Source organism: Electrona antarctica (assembly GCF_951216825.1).
Source record: "Electrona antarctica genome assembly, chromosome: 17".
Classification (NCBI taxonomy): Eukaryota; Metazoa; Chordata; class Actinopteri; order Myctophiformes; family Myctophidae; genus Electrona; species Electrona antarctica.
Window position 1 is genome coordinate 2,900,118 of NC_136798.1, and position 21,357 is coordinate 2,921,474.

Sequence of the window (21,357 nt, forward strand, 5' to 3'; positions counted from 1 at the left end):
GCAGAGAGACACAGCTCTGATATCAACAACAACCCCCCAGATCAGAGAGACACAGCTCTGATATCAACAACAACCCCCCAGAGCAGAGAGACACAGCTCTGATATCAACAACAACCCCCCAGAGCAGAGAGACACAGCTCTGATATCAACAACAACCCCCCAGATCAGAGAGACACAGCTCTGATATCAACAACAACCCCCCAGAGCAGAGAGACACAGCTCTGATATCAACAACAACCCCCCAGAGCAGAGAGACACAGCTCTGATATCAACAACAACCCCCCAGAGCAGAGAGACACAGCTCTGATATCAACAACAACCCCCCAGAGCAGAGAGACACAGCTCTGATATCAACAACAACCCCCCAGAGCAGAGAGACACAGCTCTGATATCAACAACAACCCCCCAGAGCAGAGAGACACAGCTCTGATATCAACAACAATCCCCCAGAGCAGAGAGACACAGCTCTGATATCAACAACAACCCCCCAGAGCAGAGAGACACAGCTCTGATATCAACAACAACCCCCCAGAGCAGAGACACAGCTCTGATATCAACAACAATCCCCCAGAGCAGAGAGACACAGCTCTGATATCAACAACAACCCCCCAGAGCAGAGAGACACAGCTCTGATATCAACAACAACCCCCCAGATCAGAGAGACACAGCTCTGATATCAACAACAACCCCCCAGAGCAGAGAGACACAGCTCTGATATCAACAACAACCCCCCAGACCAGAGAGACACAGCTCTGATATCAACAACAACCCCCCAGAGCAGAGAGACACAGCTCTGATATCAACAACAACCCCCCAGAGCAGAGAGACACAGCTCTGATATCAACAACAACCCCTCCAGAGCAGAGACACAGCTCTGATATCAACAACAACCCCCCAGAGCAGAGAGACACAGCTCTGATATCAACAACAACCCCCCAGAGCAGAGAGACACAGCTCTGATATCAACAACAACCCTCCAGAGCAGAGACAAGATACAGACATTCAACACTCAATTTAACAACTTTCAATTGAATGCCATATACCACAGATACATATCACAATAGAACAAAATCACATTATAATCACAGAGTCACCCATTGCAGAACTAGATACCACGTATCATGGTACAACCGCCATTAAGTTACATAGAATCACACAATCACCCATTACAGAACTAAGGGAGGAGGCCGGGGAGACGGAAGGAATTTGAACACCAGCGATCTGAACAACTCCTGTGTCAGCTATAGCATTTAGAGTGAATGCAGAATAGTGACTGCTTGTAGCGAATATGAGAGTGAAGGGAGTTGAGGTGGAGAGACAGCTGAAGGAGCAGAATGAATTACTGTTAGAGAATGAATGAATGGGGGGTCCAGGAAATATATAATAAACCTTCTGACTTCCATGTCTCAATGAACTATCGCTGCACTGGATTTATTACAAGATGTATTTATATCAGCGAAATGACGTCGCTAAAAAACATTAAAGTTCATAGACTTGGCTGGCACGAATTACATCATTATTTACCCTAAACAAACAAAGTCTTTTAACCTAAATTTCGGCTCTCGACAAACGTCCATAGACTATTAGACTTGTCTGGCCTATGATGTAATTTCGGAAAGCCATGCATTGTCATCATTTTTCGACCACGGTCGAGATCATGGATTTCACAATGCCACGCCAGACTTCCCGGTCCTTCATTGCCATCCCCAGTTCTTGCTTACTGATGCCTGCGTCCCTAGCGATGACATCAGGGAACGAAAGTTTTCTACCTCTGGTCTGCTTTGAGGCAGGACTCCAGAGAAGAAGGGAAGATATAACCTCATTGTCAGCTCTGTAGCAGTGGCAGGCAAACTGTGTTCTTCTGGATCGGACTAGTGAAGAAACACGGGGAAGGTTGCTGTATATTAGATTAGTCGATGGGTGGCTCTTCCAAGACAGATTTTACGCTCTCATTAATAAGTAAGCCATCCAACCGTTTCTCTAATTTCTTTGAAAGTGTCCACATTGTCTCGGAGCCATAGAGTAGAATCGGCTCAACGGTCGTCCTAAATATTTTTATTTTTAAGCTGGGATGACCAGATCTTATGCATGTCTTTGCAGGCTGACCAGGCCATATATATATACACATATACATATCCTTCCTTCCATGCATTGTAGGGAAAAGCCTTCAAAAAAAGTGTCTTAACAACTTCATGTGTATCCTCCAACATGATTAACTGTAGGGGTTAGCAGTGACAGGGACTTCACACGTGTGTGTGGAGAATATTGGGAATTGTCATGATGACTATATTTGGAGAGCCTTTTGAGGGCCAGCATTGAGCGTACAGTAGCTTTGTGATATTCTGTTAACTGTCTTCCTGCTGTTAAAACGTTGCAGCGAGGTTTAGATTAGCATAGGGATTATAGTGAAGCTGTCATTCCTTTGAAGTATTGCACAGTAATTGTGTCTAAGGGGACCACATTTCTATTGTGTTTAACAGCCTAATAAGGCATTCATGCTTTTGACTTTGCTGTTGTATTAATTAATGAAATACCAGCATACTATCTGGGGTACTGTTGATGCAATAATGGTGGATCGCACACATTACATTATCAATGTTATACACAGCAGAAGGAGACATTTATCATAAGTGATGACTTCTTACAGTGTTACTGTAATGCTACCCTATTAGGGTAGAAATAATGTTCAGGATAGAAGGCCATTTGCCACTAACCAGACCAAATATTATGTACTGTAGTCTAATCTCAGTAATTATCTAACCATTTTATCCCAGATCCCAGTGAGCGGAAGTAAGGGCAGATTCACACTGTTCTCGAATACGATTGCCTGGTCCCCGCTGGCCATGATTCACATTGGCCTTGATTCTTCTGCACCCGGAGTACACTTTATTCAACTGTATTCAATGCTTTTACATTGACTATACCTCCATGTGGCCGGGAACGGTTGAGTGATACGCAGTATTCACACTAACCACAACATCTGCCAACATCTGGTCCCGAGAGCACACCCGGGACCATAGTGTGAATCTGGCCCTAAAATAATGTACAGTTTCTCTCCCCCATCTTCCGTGGTAAACTCGTCACATAATGTACAAGGAGGTGATTTGGAGTGTTTTCTTAGCATACCAAATCCTCCCACTTATAAGGCCATTTCAGAACCGCCTGCGCAGTGCAGTGACGCGGTATTGACATGCGTCAAGTGCCACCCAGGCACCAGGCAAGGTCAGACATGGAAGGTTTTTATAATGACTTGATTGTGTCGTGTGCCACAAGTCTGGATATATCTGTATTTCAATTATCAGTCTCGCCTCGTCCACTGTGCCTCAACAACAACAACAACAGGTTGGGATGGAATCTGCTACGGTTGCAGAAGAAGCGAGGCCCTTCCCAATCCCACGGGTACCCGGATGCATTCATAAAATAATGTCTCACAGCACGGTGATGCCTGGAAATAGAACAGTAGCGTAAAGGACCGCTGGACTGGCCATCAGCGCATCTAGTGCTGCCAGTGTGCATGTTGGGATGTACATAGTCTAGACAATTATGGGGCTGCCTGTTTTGACACCCGCCGTTTGCAGCCATTGTTTTTTAGACTTTACCCTATTTTTGCTTAACAAAAGTTCATGGCCCCTACTCTGCACTTTGTACTTTCTTGTAATTTCTTTGAGATCCTCAAACTATTCTCACTCTGTAAATACAAATACAATTGAGAAGTTGGACAAGTTGTACGTGAGCACACACATTGTGCGCAGTTCGGATGGCCTAGTCATAGACCCCATTAGACCATGACGTACCGTATGCGGAGTATGCAGAACTTGCAGAAGTGATGTTTTTGTGCTTTGTGGCTGTGATACGTGACGTCACTGACTTTACCTCTGCTTTTTCAACCCAGCTTTGTGGTCTGCGACTAGTGGCCAATCACAGCAGGGCCGGCTTTTGTAGTTTCCCTTTCTGTAATACGGTCGGACCGATTGCGGTGACTGAGCATGGAAAATGACACGGGTGCATGTGTCTGGTCCAACGTACTAACAGGCCGACACCCTACCCAAAAACAGGGATGTTTTTAACTATAGTGGGGCGATGTCACGCACACGTGCTCGTGAGCAATCACCCATTGAAATAACCTTCTTATTTTTCTTTTTAAATATTTCTGCTTGTAGCACTTTGAGATTTGTTTCAAATGTAAAGTGCGTTATAAATAAAATGTATTATTATTAGACCTTTAACCCACAATATAGTGTATATCCAAAAAAAAATCTGTTTACTTGCATAATGGGCAAACTTTTTTGTGGTCATAATTATGCATTTACCTTGCAAATTTAATTTCACGAATCCATCAGCCACTGTTATCCAACTCTTTAGAGCAGACTACTTCAGACAGAATGGGCTATCTGACACAGCAAGCTACTTAGCAGGTCGACACGATGGACCGTCACCATTGATATGCATCCAAAGTTGGCCATTCCTGTTACACTCAGCGTTATGTTAACTAGTTTAGCGAGGTTACGAAAACTGCAAATGGCTGTGCAGGCTTACGTACATCTTCAAACTACCAGGGCAGCGCCCTGGATAGCCCTAGCGTCAGCTCAGCCCTGCGGCAAAACCCAACCCTAAACCTAACCTCACAGGAAGCCACGGGTTAGTTTGAAACTGCCACGGGTTAGTTTTAACCTGCCACGCATGTTGGGAGCAACGGTCTAGTTTTAACCTGCCACGGGTTAGTGGTCACGCATGTCGGGAGCCACGGGTGAGTTTTAACCTGCCACGGGTTAGTGGTCACGCATGTCGGGAGCCACGGGTGAGTTTTAACCTGCCACGCATGTTGGGAGCCACGGGCTATGTTTTAACCTGCCACGGGTTAGTTTTAACCTGCCACGGGTTAGTTTTAACCTGCCACGGGTTAGTTTGAACCTAACACGGGTTAGTTTGAACCTGCCACGGGTTAGTTTGAACCTGCCACGGGTTAGTTTGAACCTGCCATGGGTTAGTTTGAACCTGCCACGGGTTAGTTTGAACCTGCCATGGGTTAGTTTGAACCTGCCACGGGTTAGTTTGAACCTGCCACGGGTTAGTTTGAACCTAACACGGGTTAGTTTGAACCTGCCACGGGTTAGTTTGAACCTGCCACGGGTTAGTTTGAACCTGCCACGGGTTAGTTTGAACCTGCCACGGGTTAGTTTGAACCTGCCACGGGTTAGTTTGAACCTGCCATGGGTTAGTTTGAACCTGCCACGGGTTAGTTTGAACCTGCCATGGGTTAGTTTGAACCTGCCACGGGTTAGTTTGAACCTGCCATGGGTTAGTTTGAACCTGCCACGGGTTAGTTTGAACCTGCCATGGGTTAGTTTGAACCTAACACGGGTTAGTTTGAACCTGCCACGGGTTAGTTTGAACCTGCCACGGGTTAGTTTGAACCTGCCACGGGTTAGTTTGAACCTGCCATGGGTTAGTTTGAACCTGCCACGGGTTAGTTTGAACCTGCCATGGGTTAGTTTGAACCTGCCACGGGTTAGTTTGAACCTGCCATGGGTTAGTTTGAACCTGCCACGGGTTAGTTTGAACCTGCCATGGGTTAGTTTGAACCTAACACGGGTTAGTTTGAACCTGCCACGGGTTAGTTTGAACCTGCCATGGGTTAGTTTGAACCTGCCACGGGTTAGTTTTAACCTGCCACGGGTTAGTTTGAACCTGCCACGGGTTAGTTTTAACCTGCCACGGGTTAGTTTTAACCTGCCACGGGTTAGTTTGAACCTGCCACAGGTTAGTTTGAACCTAACACGGGTTAGTTTGAACCTGCCACGGGTTAGTTTTAACCTGCCACGGGTTAGTTTTAACCTGCCACGGGTTAGTTTTAACCTGCCACGGGTTAGTTTGAACCTGCCACGGGTTAGTTTGAACCTGCCACAGGTTAGTTTGAACCTAACACGGGTTAGTTTGAACCTGCCACGGGTTAGTTTTAACCTGCCACGGGTTAGTTTTAACCTGCCACGGGTTAGTTTGAACCTGCCACGGGTTAGTTTGAACCTAACACGGGTTAGTTTGAACCTGCCACGGGTTAGTTTGAACCTGCCACGGGTTAGTTTTAACCTAACACGGGTTAGTTTTAACCTGCCACGGGTTAGTTTGAACCTAACACGGGTTAGTTTGAACCTGCCACGGGTTAGTTTTAACCTAACACGGGTTAGTTTGAACCTGCCACGGGTTAGTTTTAACCTAACACGGGTTAGTTTTAACCTGCCACGGGTTAGTTTGAACCTAACACGGGTTAGTTTGAACCTAACACGGGTTAGTTTGAACCTAACACGGGTTAGTTTGAACCTGCCACGGGTTAGTTTGAACCTAACACGGGTTAGTTTTAACCTGCCACGGGTTAGTTTGAACCTGCCATGGGTTAGTTTGAACCTGCCACGGGTTAGTTTGAACCTGCCACGGGTTAGTTTGAACCTGCCACGGGTTAGTTTGAACCTGCCACGGGTTAGTTTTAACATGCCACGCATGTTGGGAGCCATGGGCTAGTTTTAACCTGCCACGGGTTAGTGGTCACGCATGTCGGGAGCCACGGTGAGTTTTAACCCGGCAACGGGTTAGTTGTAACCTGCCACCGGTTAGTTTTAACCTGCCACGCATGTCAAGAATGACGGTACGGTGTTGTCGGAGTAATGCCTGTCGGACTGTTAGTATGTCTAACCAACGTATGCACCCAGGCACGGATTTGTGGTCTTCACCGGCCCAAAGACGACCCAAAGGCGCAACTCTGGCATATGCCAGAATTGCCAGACTGTCCAAACCGGGCCTGTATGCACCCCAAATGACACATCGCTGTCTGCTTTCGTTCAAAAAGTACGCTTTGTGTGTGTGGTAAATGGTAAATGGTGCATTTGTATAGCGCCTTTATCCAAGGCGCTTTACATAGATTGTGCATTACATTCACCCATTCACACACACATTCATACACCGATTGCGGCGGAAGCCATGCAAGGTACCAACCAGCACATCGGGAGCAATTTGGGGTTCAGTGTCTTGCCCAAGGACACTTCGACATGTAGACAGGAGGAGCCGGGATTCGAACCACCGACCCATGGATCATTGGACAACCTGCTCTACCTCTTGAGCCACAGTCGCCCCTGTGTGTGTGTCACTCAGACACGTGATATTCACAGAGAAACAACAACACAGACGCGTGGCGTTAGACGTGAGTCCACCGCAGGCGCGCAAGCTTCTAGTGTAAATATTCAAAGACAATTATACACAAAACACTTGAGTTATTGTGTACTGTATGACCAGTTCAAACCTGATATTTATGCCTGACCTACTTCTATAGTTGCATCATAGTGGCATGTTTCCAAAGTGAAAGACAGCCATGCCATGAATAAAACATCACTCTTGTGGTTCCCCCAGCGATCCATAAGGCCTGTTCTGAGAGCCCAGTGATCCATAAGGCCTGTTCTGAGAGCCCAGCGATCCATAAGGCCTGTTCTGAGAGCCCAGCGATCCATAAGGCCTGTTCTGAGAGCCCAGCGATCCATAAGGCCTGTTCTGAGAGCCCAGCGATCCATAAGGCCTGTTCTGAGAGCCCAGTGATCCATAAGGCCTGTTCTGAGAGCCCAGCGATCCATAAGGCCTGTTCTGAGAGCCCAGTGATCCATAAGGCCTGTTCTGAGAGCCCAGTGATCCATAAGGCCTGTTCTGAGAGCCCAGTGATCCATAAGGCCTGTTCTGAGAGCCCAGCGATCCATAAGGCCTGTTCTGAGAGCCCAGTGATCCATAAGGCCTGTTCTGAGAGCCCAGTGATCCATAAGGCCTGTTCTGAGAGCCCAGTGATCCATAAGGCCTGTTCTGAGAGCCCAGCGATCCATAAGGCCTGTTCTGAGAGCCCAGCGATCCATAAGGCCTGTTCTGAGAGCCCAGTGATCCATAAGGCCTGTTCTGAGAGCCCAGTGATCCATAAGGCCTGTTCTGAGAGCCCAGTGATCCATAAGGCCTGTTCTGAGAGCCCAGCGATCCATAAGGCCTGTTCTGAGAGCCCAGCGATCCATAAGGCCTGTTCTGAGAGCCCAGCGATCCATAAGGCCTGTTCTGAGAGCCCAGCGATCCATAAGGCCTGTTCTGAGAGCCCAGCGATCCATAAGGCCTGTTCTGAGAGCCCAGCGAACCCTCCCTTCTGTACTTTTGAAGGGCACACAATTCCCGATGCAAACATTTTAATTAAATTGAACCAGTCTTTGAAAATGCATATATCGATTTGTCCCTGACAAAGCACCAATATCCCAATAAATTCAAATACTACGCACTATACGTGCATAGTATTTGAATCTGCATCATGCTCAGATATGTAATTGTGTTTGATGAAATAGTATTGCAGGCCTGGGCCATGGCTCAGTGGTCCAGGCACCTTGGGTGGTAATCCAGTCTGGCAGTGTGCCGCGGGTTCGACTCCCGATCCCGACGGCCTTTACTGCATGTCATCCCCCCCCCATCTCTCTCCACCTTTCCTGTCAGTCTACTGTCTGTCCCTCCATAAAATATATAAAATAAAGGTGAAAGCCAAAAAAATAAACATTAAAAAAATAAAAATAAAAATATAGTATTGCAGTGGGGGGGGGGGGGGGACTAACAGCCCCATTGATTCAGAGTGGCTATAGCTCTCGGTGATGTGTCAGAGACCCTGCAAATTAATTTACTTTAAATTGTGAGTGCCAAAGGATCTAAAAGGCAAAGGTAGATTAAAAAAGGTTTTTTAGGGCCCTGATGCCAGTGTTGTTTTTGGCAGTAGATTTTGATTTTAGTCTCTTAGTCATAGTCTTTTGAATAGTTTCCATTTAGTTTTAGTCACATTTTAGTCACCTGGAATGTTTTAGTGTTAGTCTAGTTTTAGTCGACTAAACATCATAAGATTTTAGTCGACTAAATCTACAGTTGATTTAGTCGACTAAAATGTATTTTGGCGGGCCTTGATGCCGTCGTAATGGATGACTTTACACTTGCTGAATATATTTTCAGCATGCAACCAAGTGTAAAATGACTTATACTGGATCTCTTGTCCACTAGGCCCTTCCTAACATTTTAATTACAATTACAATTAGTTTTACAAATAAATACATTAAACATAGCTAAAATAGCACAGTGCGATGTGAGCTATCTTCGCAAATGTGAACGTTTTTGCTTATGAGGGGTTCCTGGAATAACATATTTTAGCTCAAACTCCCAGACTCACCTGTCCTGGACCCGTGAGCCTTGGTGGCACAGTGTTTGGGAACCCCTGCTCTGGCCTCTCACCAGGTACTTTATCAGTTTAACCCATTTCGACCGAGATTTCTACAAAATATCTTCTAAATCCTGACGGTGTCAGTGGTGCTCAAACTATTTTCATGTCAAGGACCTCTAGAGGAATTATATGTATTTGGCCGCCGACCCCCCTCTGAAAACAGGGATCCCCCCAGACGCGAAGATTTGAGTTCGCTCTGAAAGAATATATTATATTCAAAGATTTGCGCCACATTTTCACGACTTTTAAAAAATAGCAGACCTACAAGCTCGTAGCGCGGCACTTGGTGCCGCGCTACGAGCTTGCAGATCTGCTATTTTTCAATAGCTAAAGTATAACATAATGCTTAAAACACCAAAAGGGGTTCCCGCCCAAAATGTGTTAATAAGGTGTCGTTGCTCCTGGTTAGTTCACCTAGTACTTAGTGCAGACATTGTGCTTTCTGTACGTCGTTGTAAAGATGGATTTGTGGAAAGTTGACACTGATTGTCTACTCACTATGCCACACTTCAGGTAATGAAGCCCATAAACTGACTCTGCTGTTTCTCTGACCCACTTGGATGACTCACGGAGCTCCCAAGACCCCATGTAGTAAATCTTTCCTTTTATGAGTCTAAATGTAGAGAAAGAGACCGAGAAGCAATTTATCATTCTAAATGTGCCATGACTGAGTTATTTCATCACTTTCTAGTCACATTGTATGTGAATGCTCTGTTTTTCATTTTATAGGTAAATCAATATAATCTCATTGACAGAATGATACCAAATGCATGCATGCTTTAATACCAACATGGGATGCATACAGTGGATCAGTTTAGAGGTTGATTGTAAATTAGTCTCTCCTCTCACTTTTTGCTGATCATGCCAACTAAACTAATGCTAGCGGATCTGAGTCAGCTGAAGAGAAACATGATTCACTAGCATCAGCACTTCCCATATATTAGGAACTTTGGCTGCACCGTATAAGTCAAGGAGAACAAGTAGGTCCAGTGTTTAGACCTCTTTGTTGTGGGCTGTCACTATTAAAGGACTATAAGTCCTTTTAATTGATTTATCCGAACCAAATATTGAGTCATAACCCAAATGATTGCTTCTGAAATCCTCATCTGCTGCTGAAACCATTCTCAATTGGTCATGGTCTTCACCAGCCCATCAACTGCAGAGCTCAGACACTGAATCTCAAGTGTTTTAGAGTGTGTGTCAGAATCCTGATTAGGCGCCACAAAGTGATATATATAGAGTTGCATATATTCAGAGAGCCCGGCCTGTGTGTAGCCATGCGTGAAGACACACTGTCAATAATGAATTGGGTGGTTGGAGAAAATAAACCTTTTGAGGGACACGGCGAGGTGAGGCCCTCTGGGAGACGCTGCAGAGAGAGGGGTTCTCCGGCCAGGTGCACTTATCGTGTCTGTGCTGGTGTATATACTCTATAGCTCATTTTTAAATGTCAACATGCTTGAAAGCATTCAAAATCCAGGAGAGGGTTATACTGTGCAAGACCTTGTTTTGCCTGAGGAGTAATGGCCTTTCAGCAGACCATGTGTTTAGTGAATGTGAGACAATTCAGCCGGCAAACATATTTTCACCATTGTTATGTAACAATGGTGGTGAAGTCACTGCATGGGCCCCTATTTAGATGATTGTAATTGCGGGTGTCGTGTCACCAGCTCCAAATGTGTTTTTCAGACACAAAGCAAGGCAAACCGGCGCAAAGGGGTTGTATTTAATCTCTGAATTAGTCATGGGTGTGTTTTGGCTTTTGGGGCATGAAATAAATCTCCAGTTCCCTTTTAACAGCTAGTTGTGCTAGCCTGGCTGCAACTGGTGCATTCGTTATTTAAATTATGGTTTTGGCAAGTTGGAGGAGAAAAGCGATTTCCGTCTGAGGAAACGGATCGTGCGTGAAGTGAAAGCACCGTCTATGGGAGCAGAATGTTGATGTCGGGGAACAGGGACGTTCAGAGAGTTCAGGAGACCCAAAAAGCAATTATACTGAACGCTGCCTTCCGTAATATGGCATGGAAAGGAGTGGCATTTGCATTTCTTTCACCATGATAGTAAATGCTGCATTTGTGGTCTGGAAAGGGCAGTTGTTTACAGACGGGTAAAAGGGCAGGGGCTGAAGCCCCCTTTGTGTGCGCGTCCCTGTCGGGGAATGTGGGGGAAACAAGTGGACCATGATGCTACTGGTCAGAATGGAATGCGGGGGAAACAAGTGGACCATGATGCTACTGGTCAGAATGGAATGCGGGGGAAACAAGTGGACCATGATGCTACTGGTCAGAATGGAATGCGGGGGAAACAAGTGGACCATGATGCTACTGGTCAGAATGGAATGTGGGGGAAACAAGTGGACCATGATGCTACTGGTCAGAATGGAATGCGGGGGAAACAAGTGGACCATGATGCTACTGGTCAGAATGGAATGTGGGGGAAACAAGTGGACCATGATGCTACTGGTCAGAATGGAATGTGGGGGAAACAAGTGGACCATGATGCTACTGGTCAGAATGGAATGCGGGGGAAACAAGTGGACCATGATGCTACTGGTCAGAATGGAATGTGGGGAAACAAGTGGACCATGATGCTACTGGTCAGAATGGAATGTGGGGGAAACAAGTGGACCATGATGCTACTGGTCAGAATGGAATGTGGGGGAAACAAGTGGACCATGATGCTACTGGTCAGAATGGAATGCGGGGGAAACAAGTGGACCATGATGCTACTGGTCAGAATGGAATGCGGGGGAAACAAGTGGACCATGATGCTACTGGTCAGAATGGAATGTGGGGGAAACAAGTGGACCATGCTACTGGTCAGGGAAACAAGTGGACCATGCTACTGGTCAGAATTCACACCTTCCTCCTGTAACCCTATATATCCTCGATGTCCAAGAGACATCTTTCATGTCTTGACATAACAACTGAATATAATTGCCTGTGTTGCACCCGAGATTCAAACCAGGGTCTCCCGTGGGGGAAATAAAACTAAGAGTGAATCCCCCCTGCATGGCCTGCAGAGGTATTTGGCATAGTTACCTACCCCCTTGACCTCCTACTACGCCACCAGAATACCCTATCTGGGGCACTATAGCACCAATGTAAAAACTAACAACCGAGATTCGAACCAGGGTTTCCTGCGTGGGAAACCAAACATCTACGGCTATGCCAAGAAAGATTCTTTGTTTTGGGCTTCAGGTTGAGCTACTGTACTCCGCTAATCACATGCTCATTCACAGCTAGGATCTTTTTAAAGCACTTATTAAACTGTGCTGCATTCTCCGTGTACAGCAGCCACATATTTGATGGTGATCTGCGTTACTGCGTCGATCAGAGATGGATACAGGAAACTATAGGAGGCTATGGATTCATGATTCCCTTCTGGCTCCAAAACTATGGAATGCACTTCCCATCACAATCAGAACTGCAGCCTCACTCCCAATCTAAACTATGGAATGCACTTCCCATCACAATCAGAACTGCAGCCTCACTCCCAATCTAAACTATGGAATGCACTTCCCATCACAATCAGAACTGCAGCCTCACTCCCAATCTAAACTATGGAATGCACTTCCCATCACAATCAGAACTACAGCCTCACTCCCAATCTAAACTATGGAATGCACTTCCCATTACAGTCAGAACTACAGCCTCACTCCCAATCTAAACTATGGAATGCACTTCCCATTACAGTCAGAACTACAGCCTCACTCCCAATCTAAACTATGGAATGCACTTCCCATTACAGTCAGAACTACAGCCTCACTCCCAATCTAAACTATGGAATGCACTTCCCATTACAGTCAGAACTACAGCCTCACTCCCAATCTAAACTATGGAATGCACTTCCCATTACAGTCAGAACTACAGCCTCACTCCCAATCTAAACTATGGAATGCACTTCCCATTACAATCAGAACTGCAGCCTCTCACTCCCAATCTAAACTATGGAATGCACTTCCCATTACAATCAGAACTGCAGCCTCACTCCCAATCTTCCACCGTAGTCTGAAAACCCACCTTTTCAGACTCCATCATGGCCCGTAGCACTTGCCCTAGCCTAGCCCCTTAGATAGCACATTATGTAGACTTAGATAGCATTTTATACAGACTTATAGCATGTTACGTAGACAGTACTAGAATTGCATTTTATGTAGTCATAGTCATAGGATATTCCACTGTTACGTTCTTAGCTTACGCATGTTTCATGATAACTACTTTTTATGTATGTGATGTATTGCCATGCTTTTTGTTCTTGCTTAATGTAAGTCACTCTGGATTAAGAGTGTCTGCTAAATGCCTAAATTGTAAATTGTATGATATTCTTACGATGATGAGAGGTATCATTTATCAGCAATAAAGGCTACTTAAATAATCCATATATTCTCTAACTATATCCCTCTGTTCTCACCGCTCATGTCTCCAAGGACACATTGAGACACAATTGTATTATTCATGACTCTTATTGGTGATATTGTTATTAATAGATCTAATTTAAAAAATCTATTGCTTGAAAACACTGTAGTTTATCTGATGATATTGAGCATGAAAACACAATGCTGAGTCCGAGAATCGTTACAATTCTAAAGTTTTTCAGAAGCCAGCTTTGTGACACGCGCACGCATGCACGGCGCTCACACACACACACACACACACACACACACACACACACACACACACACACACACACACACACACACACACACACACACACACACACACACACACACACACACACACACACACACACACACACACATTTACAGTAATGTTGATGTCACTCCATATATATGAAAAACTGCCACTTTGGGGTCTGGCAGCGAAACAACATGGTGCATTGTGCTCTTTACAAATGATGCTGATTCTAAGACATACTGTGTACAGATCATATGCTAGGATAATATTGTATGATCCTCCCTCAACAGTGTAATGATGGAGATCCATGGACACCAAAACCCATGTATGTGCATTTTCATTTACACAGTAAATACTCACCTTGGTTGGAGCTGTTGGAAGAAGGGAAACGGTCAGACTTATTGAGGGTGCGGAAGTGGACCTTCTTGCTGGCCTGGCTCTCTCCGTACAGCCCAATAGACTGGACCTGGATGATGTAGTCTGTCTCCTCGTCCAGGTCCCACAGAACGCACGCCCGGCTGGTGGTGTTGACCTCCCGTATGAAGCGCTGGTTGTGGCCGTCCTGTCTCTGGGAATGGGAAGAGGGTGCAGGGGTCCAGTGTTGTTTTTGGCAGTGACATTTTCTGTTTTAGTTTTAGTCATAGTCTCTTGAAACGTTTTGTTTTAGTTTTAGTCACATTTTAGTCACTGGAATGTTTTAGTGTTTAGTCTAGTTTTAGTTGAATAAATATCATAAGATTTTTGTCGACTAAATCTACAGTTGATTTAGTCGACTAAAATGTATTTTGGCAGGCCTTGATGCCGTCGTAATGACTGATTTTACACTTGCTGAAAATAGCCGATCTACAAGCACACAACACGTCGCAGCGCGATGCGTTGTGTACTTGTAGATCAGCTATTTTCGCCATGCAAACCAAGTGTAAAATGACCAAGTGTAAAATGATCTCTTGTCCACTAGTCCCTTCCTAACATTTTAGTATAGTTTTTATGTGTTGACGAAATGGAGAATCCTTAAATGATAAGTGGGTAAGTGGGTAGATGGAAAACCTGGCAAACCACCCGGTGGAGGAATTCAATGTGATGTCCGGTTTACAAGTTCAAGTTCAAGTGTATTGGTCATTTAAAATAAACACACCTTATACAATGTATTCAGGGTATTGAATAGCTTTTGAGATCTTTGACAGATTCGATTCTTGTGGCTTTCTTTCTTAGACTGTCTTTGACCTTTTGTGAAAGTTACGCACAGTACCGTAGGTTATTAAAACCTATAAAGTGTGTGAGTTATTCCTCAAAGTGGTATGCACAGTTGTTTACGTGCAGCTCTCGTTGGCCCATTGGAAGCAATGGGCCAGATGTCTTCTTATGAACCTTTTATAGGGGCGGCGGTGAACCCTGTGGGCTCCCCCAGAGTTAGTGTCGAGGTGTCCTTGAGCAAGACACTGAACCCCTAATTGCTCCTGATGTGCTGGTTGGTGCCTTGCATGGTTTCCGCTGCGATCGGTGTATGAATGTGTGTGTGAATGGGTGAATGTAATGCACAATCTATGTAAAGGTGTATGAATGTGTGTGTGAATGGGTGAATGTAATGCACAATCTATGTAAAGGTGTGTGAATGTGTGTGTGAATGGGTGAATGTAATGCACAATCTATGTAAAGCGCCTTGGATAAAGGCGCTATATAAAATGCACCATTTACCACCCTCCTTGACAGGGAGATCTGTTAGAACTCATTACACTCTTATTATGTGCAATGAATAACATAATGATGAAAACAGACACACAGGCAATTCCCAGCCATACTCAAATTCTGATGGCTACCATGATGAATAGTTACGGGGAGAGTTGTTTTTTCACAGAATGAACAATGTGGGCATAATGATGAAGTCCATAAAGTGGAACCTTCATAATTACTGTAGTTATACAGCATAATATCCACATCCATAATCAGTTTTCAGTGAGCCATTTGATTACTTCAGACCTCTGAAACTGAATAATGTCGGTTGGCATTCACATTTGCAACCTTGTTTTCTGTCTGTCTGTAAATCAAGCATGCAGTTTCAGCCTTTGGTGTAAGATTAAGATTTGTGTTCAGTTTGCCCTAAGACTGCCAACACAACTAATCCTTATTTAACAAGGATCTTGTTAAATAAGTACAACATCTGATTCGCAGTGTGATGATGATGCCTTTTCGCTGAGTGCACAAATCCTCCACAGACTTAACCCATTCAGGCCTGACGTCGAAATTTAAAAAAAAAAGTTTTCTAAATCATGACAATTTTCGGAAAGATTTGAGGCACATTTTAACGATTTTAAAAAAATAGCAGACCTACAAGTTCATAGCGCGCCACTCGGTGGAGCGCTATGAGCTTGTAGATCTGCTATTTTTCAATAGCTAAATTATAACAATGTTTAAAACACCAAAAGGGGTTCCCGCCCCAAAATGGGTTAATGGTTAATGTGGTTAAACGCTAACGTGACATGGATGCGTTCCAGGTCTCAATGGATTAAATCAGTAAACTAGTCATTTCGTTTTTCAGTTAGCCCATTTTGACCTGGGAACGATTCTACAAATGTCTTCAAAATCCTGATTTTCGTTCTCAAACATTTTCATGTCAAGGACCCCAAAAATATGTATTTGGCTGCTGACCCCCATCTGAAAATATGTTGTTCCAGGGACCTCCCAGAAGCAAAGATTTGAGTTAAAAACGTTCGCTCTGAAAGAATATATTCAAACATTTGGGACACATTTTCACAATTAAAAAAAAAATAGCAGACCTACAAGTTCATAGCGCGGCACTCGGTGCCGCGCTATGAGCTTGTAGATCTGCTATTTTTCAATAGCTAAAGTGTAACATAATACTTGAAACACCAAAGGTGGTTCCCGCCCAAAAGGGGTTAATTAAAAATTCTCTTTTCATTTGCCCAGAGAAACTTTCCCCATATGCTCCACAGACCGACAGACAGACAGTGAGTAATATAAAATACATATCAGGTGTGTAGCCTGCGGGGCTACTGTACTGTGGGTGGTTGCCAAAATCACATCAGAAGGATATTGAGCAAGGCATAATGCCAAAACACCATTACTGTAAATGGCCAAAGGTAATATAGTGACATCGCTTCCCTCGAGGGACACACAAGACGCGGTCAAATAACAGCGTGACTTTCCCATGTGGATTTCAGACTGTTTTCGGTCACCAGTCAAGGTGTACAGTACCTATGATGTATGACTATACTATATTCGGACACGTTTTCAGTGGTTTACAACCCTTTTCATATCAAGGCCCGTTATTTATTGGGTATGTTTTGAGCCACGGACCACCATTTGATGAGATTTAGCCTCTCGGACCCAAATAGAATATTTTGTTGTCGTTGGATTGGACAAGATTTTGTCCACAATAGGCCTATCTCACAGCCCCCTTTCCACGCCCACTTCCGGTAGATAGTGGTGTCATTTAACATTAGGCATTTACACTTTTTTTTCTCTGGAGAATCTAAGTACATTTCCTAATGTTAAAATGTCAAAGACCGATAATAATATGAAGTAAACACAATGGTATAACAACTCAAATAAGTAGAATAAACCTTACCTTTACAAAACGGTAGTTTGTGGCTTGTGAAAATACCTCTTTTAACATGGAAGCCTATGGACCGCAAAAAAAATAACACCACTAGCTCAAAAAGGGGGCGTGGAAAGGGGGCGGGGAAATGCTGTGAGATAGGCCTATTCCAGGCAAACGTTGAATTGTGTAGACTAAATGATGCAGATGTTTACCAATAATCTAACTCTTGAGAGCCGGGTCCATTTGGTTTCATTTTACGCTCTCCAGAGTTAAAGATCTATAAGGGTCCATTTGGATACCAACTCTCCGTCTGGAACCCCCTCAAGGCCCACTGGTGGTCCCCGGACCACTGGTCGAAAACCACTGCATTTGGGGATTCACAGAATAGATTTTTGGAGAACCCTGATTGTCTGACTGGCTTTCCACTGGCACTGCATGCCCTCTCTTGGGTCCTCAGTAGTAGACCACACATGCAAAAGTTTGAATCTGATCATTTATACAGTCTAATTTCTCATTGTTAATAGCAGCTATTTTAACCCATTTTGGGCGGGAACCCTTTTTGGTGTTTTAAAGCATTATGTATTTATGTTACACTTTAGCTATTGAAAAATAACAGACCTACAAGCTCATAGCGCGCCACCGAGTGGCGCGCTACGAGCTTGTAGGTCTGCTATTTTTGAAAAGTAGTGAAAATGTGGTGCAAATCAGCAGCCAATTACATATATTTGTTGGGGTCCTTGACATGAAATATTGAGCACCACTGATGGTTTTTCAGGAAAAAAAGACATTCTAAAAAGACATTTTTTTTATTTCGACGTCAGGCCTAAATGGGTTAAAGGTAGAGCTAGAGACGTATTACTCACTTGCTGTGAGATGGAGAAGCCGATGATTACATCGCCTTCCGGAACCTCCCAGGATACGGTTGCAGAGTCAGCGCGGAGGTGCATGACAGAAACGTCGACAGGAGTTGGTGGTCGATCTGGTGAAATGGTTAAACGAATGGGTTGGTTTGTAGAGAAATGTAAGGACTGGCATCTTACTGTACTGTTTATTATTCCAGCCAGTGTTATTTATTTTATTTATTTTATTTATTTTATTTATTTTATTTATTTTATTTATTTTATTTATTTTATTTATTTTATTTATTTTATTTATTTTATTTATTTTATTTATTTTATTTATTTTATTTATTTTATTTATTTTATTTATTTTATTTATTTTATTTATTTTATTTATTTTATTTATTTTATTTATTTTATTTATTTTATTTTATTTGCATGCGTCCTGTTGAGGTAACGGATAGGTTTTTGAACAGCAACCGGCATTTTTAGATGCACAATTAATCATGCATCCGTAATTCCATCAATACTGAATTGTCCTTGATATCTGGACTCTGTATCCAAATACCATCTGGATGGATGTAGGTAGAAGGAAGGCACTGGAGCAACTCTGACAGTTTATGCCTTTTTATTCAAGAGGGTGCAGGCAATAAAACGACAAGGTTTCCATGTATCTATCACATCTTTGTCAGGCCATGACGAAGATGTGATAGATACATTCCTTCTACCTGCTACCAGTCCTGCTTCTGAGATGCACCAGACCAGCCTATACCACAGGCTTCTGAGATGCACCAGACCAGCCTATACCACAGGCTTCTGAGATGCACCAGACCAGCCAGACAGGCTTGAGGCGCGGTGGAACCTCCTTGTGCTTAATCATCTGGATGTACTTATGCTCTACAATGTATTTATTATTAATGTAGAGTCTACATTAATAATAAATAATAAATTGTATTGTCCCCGAAGGGATATTCGTCTTCACGGGTCTGTTCAAAACATTCACAACAAAACAACACGTAGCACAGAAAAACAAATCACCAAGACAATACTTAAACATGTTTGTTTAATGCCGCGATGCAGGCTGAGGGGACAAAACTCCTACTAAAGCGGACCTTTTTCCACGCTAAAGGTCCCTGCACACTGGACGCGTTTTCGGATTTTTAGCAGCGTTTTTCCGTCAGTTTTCAGAAAAAACGCGTCCAGTGTACAACCACCTTAAGGTTCTGGATCGTTGTCCAGATGGCATGAGGTTGAAAAACGCCGTACAGGTGATGATCAGTGTCGTTTGATATCGTAAGTGCTTATTGTTCATATCACGGAGGCGTGGCTTTCACTAGTACGGAAGTGCTATTTCACCAGGGCTGGTTCTGGCTGGATGAGTTGGGGTTTGACATTATTTACTACTCGGTCCATATGGGGTTACAACAGTGGCGTGCACAGACATTTAGAGGGGCAGGTGCTCAAGTTAAAAAAGGGCACCTTGTGCAGCACGTGGAACCGGCCGGTTGCCTTAATCCATTTTGGGCGGGAACCCCTTTTGGTGTTAGCATTATGTTATGCTTTAGCTATTGAAAAATAGCAGATCTACAAGCTCATAGCGCGCCACCGAGTGGCGCGCTATGAACTTGTAGATCTGCTATTTTTGAAAAATCAAAAAAAAAGAAGAAAAAAAAAAGTTTTTTTTTTCTTTTTTTTTCAAAAGGGCACATTGGCAAAAGGGCAGGGGGTGCTCTAGCACCCCCTAGTGTCTATCTGTGCACGCCACTGACTCGGTCCATATGGGGTTACATCTCGGACGGGGCTGAGTCTGCTCTACCGAACTTCGCAACGCTCGACACGGCAACTCTCGGTGGTACGTCTCTCTCCCGTGGCTCAAGTTCGGTAGAAAGAATATATATATTTAAAGATTTGCGCCATATTTTCACGATTTTTCAAAAATAGCAGATCTACAAGCTCGTAGCGCGCCCCCTCCGTCATTGTCTATGGAGAGGATTTCAGTGTCATATGTATGGATTTGGGGGTTTTCTAGTCGTGTATGTAATTCCGTACATATTTACATATTTCTGTGCGATCGGGTTGGGGTATAAAGTTTGTTTCTGTTAGCCATGGACAATATTGTAGAAACATTGCGGAACAGTACAACAGATCAGGTGGAATAATGCTTTTGTACTTTAGGAGTATAAAGAATGTTGACAACTTTGTGGTTTGTCAGGTAATTGAAAAACAGTAACCATAATCGAATGAGATATACTTGAGGGAAAATAACTTGCTGTATACGTCTATTTCTATTAAATCTTTATTTATTTAACATAGCGATGCAATCTGTCAACTGCACACTGAAGAATATGGTAAAAAGTGTCACAGAAGTGTCTTTGAAGGCAATTCAGCTAAAGAAACAAATTATGTATTGTATATTTCATGTACTGTATCTACACTCACCAGCGCAACATCATATCAGTGAATTTGTGATGCTGTAGCAAGCCAGTGATAACACTTTACAATAACCTCAGACCACTGTATACTATAACATGGTAGAAAAAAATGGCGTAGACCAAATTATAGCTTTTATCGTCGCAATCAAACTGCACCATACACTGCATTGATACATTTCTAAAGGTTCTATTCTTCCTCTTTTCTTAACCCATTTTGGGCGGGAACCCCTTTTGGTGTAAGCATTATGTTATGCTTTAGCTATTGAAAAATAGCAGATCTACAAGCTCATAGCGCGCCACCGAGTGGCACGCTATGAGCTTGTAGGTCTGCTATTTTTGAAAGATCGTGAAAATGTGGCACAAATCTTTGAATATATAGTCTTTCAGAGCGAACATTTTTAACTCAAATCTTAGCTTCTGGGGGAGTTCCTGGAACAACATATTTTCAGATGGGGGTCGGCGGCCAATTACATATTTTTTTGGGGGTCCTTGACATGAACATTTTTGAGAACGACGAAACATGGGTTTTTCGAGAAAACTGTCAGGATTTAGAAGACATTTGTAGAATCGTTCCCAGGTCAAAATGGGTTAAACCATGCCATGGCAACAAAACCTGCCAGGTCGT

General features: G+C 43.7%; 1 protein-coding gene across 1 annotated transcript in view; it reads right to left on the reverse strand.

Moving 5' to 3' along the window:
• fndc4a (fibronectin type III domain containing 4a) overlaps window positions 1–21,357 on the reverse strand; it is a 52,471-nt gene that overhangs the window by 17,341 nt on the left and 13,773 nt on the right. The window contains exons 2-3 of the mRNA XM_079525864.1: window positions 18,325–18,440; window positions 14,263–14,470 (exon numbers count right to left, since the gene is read on the reverse strand). Coding sequence (XP_079381990.1) covers window positions 14,263–14,470; window positions 18,325–18,440 — 324 coding nt within the window. The remainder of the gene's footprint in view (window positions 1–14,262; window positions 14,471–18,324; window positions 18,441–21,357) is intronic.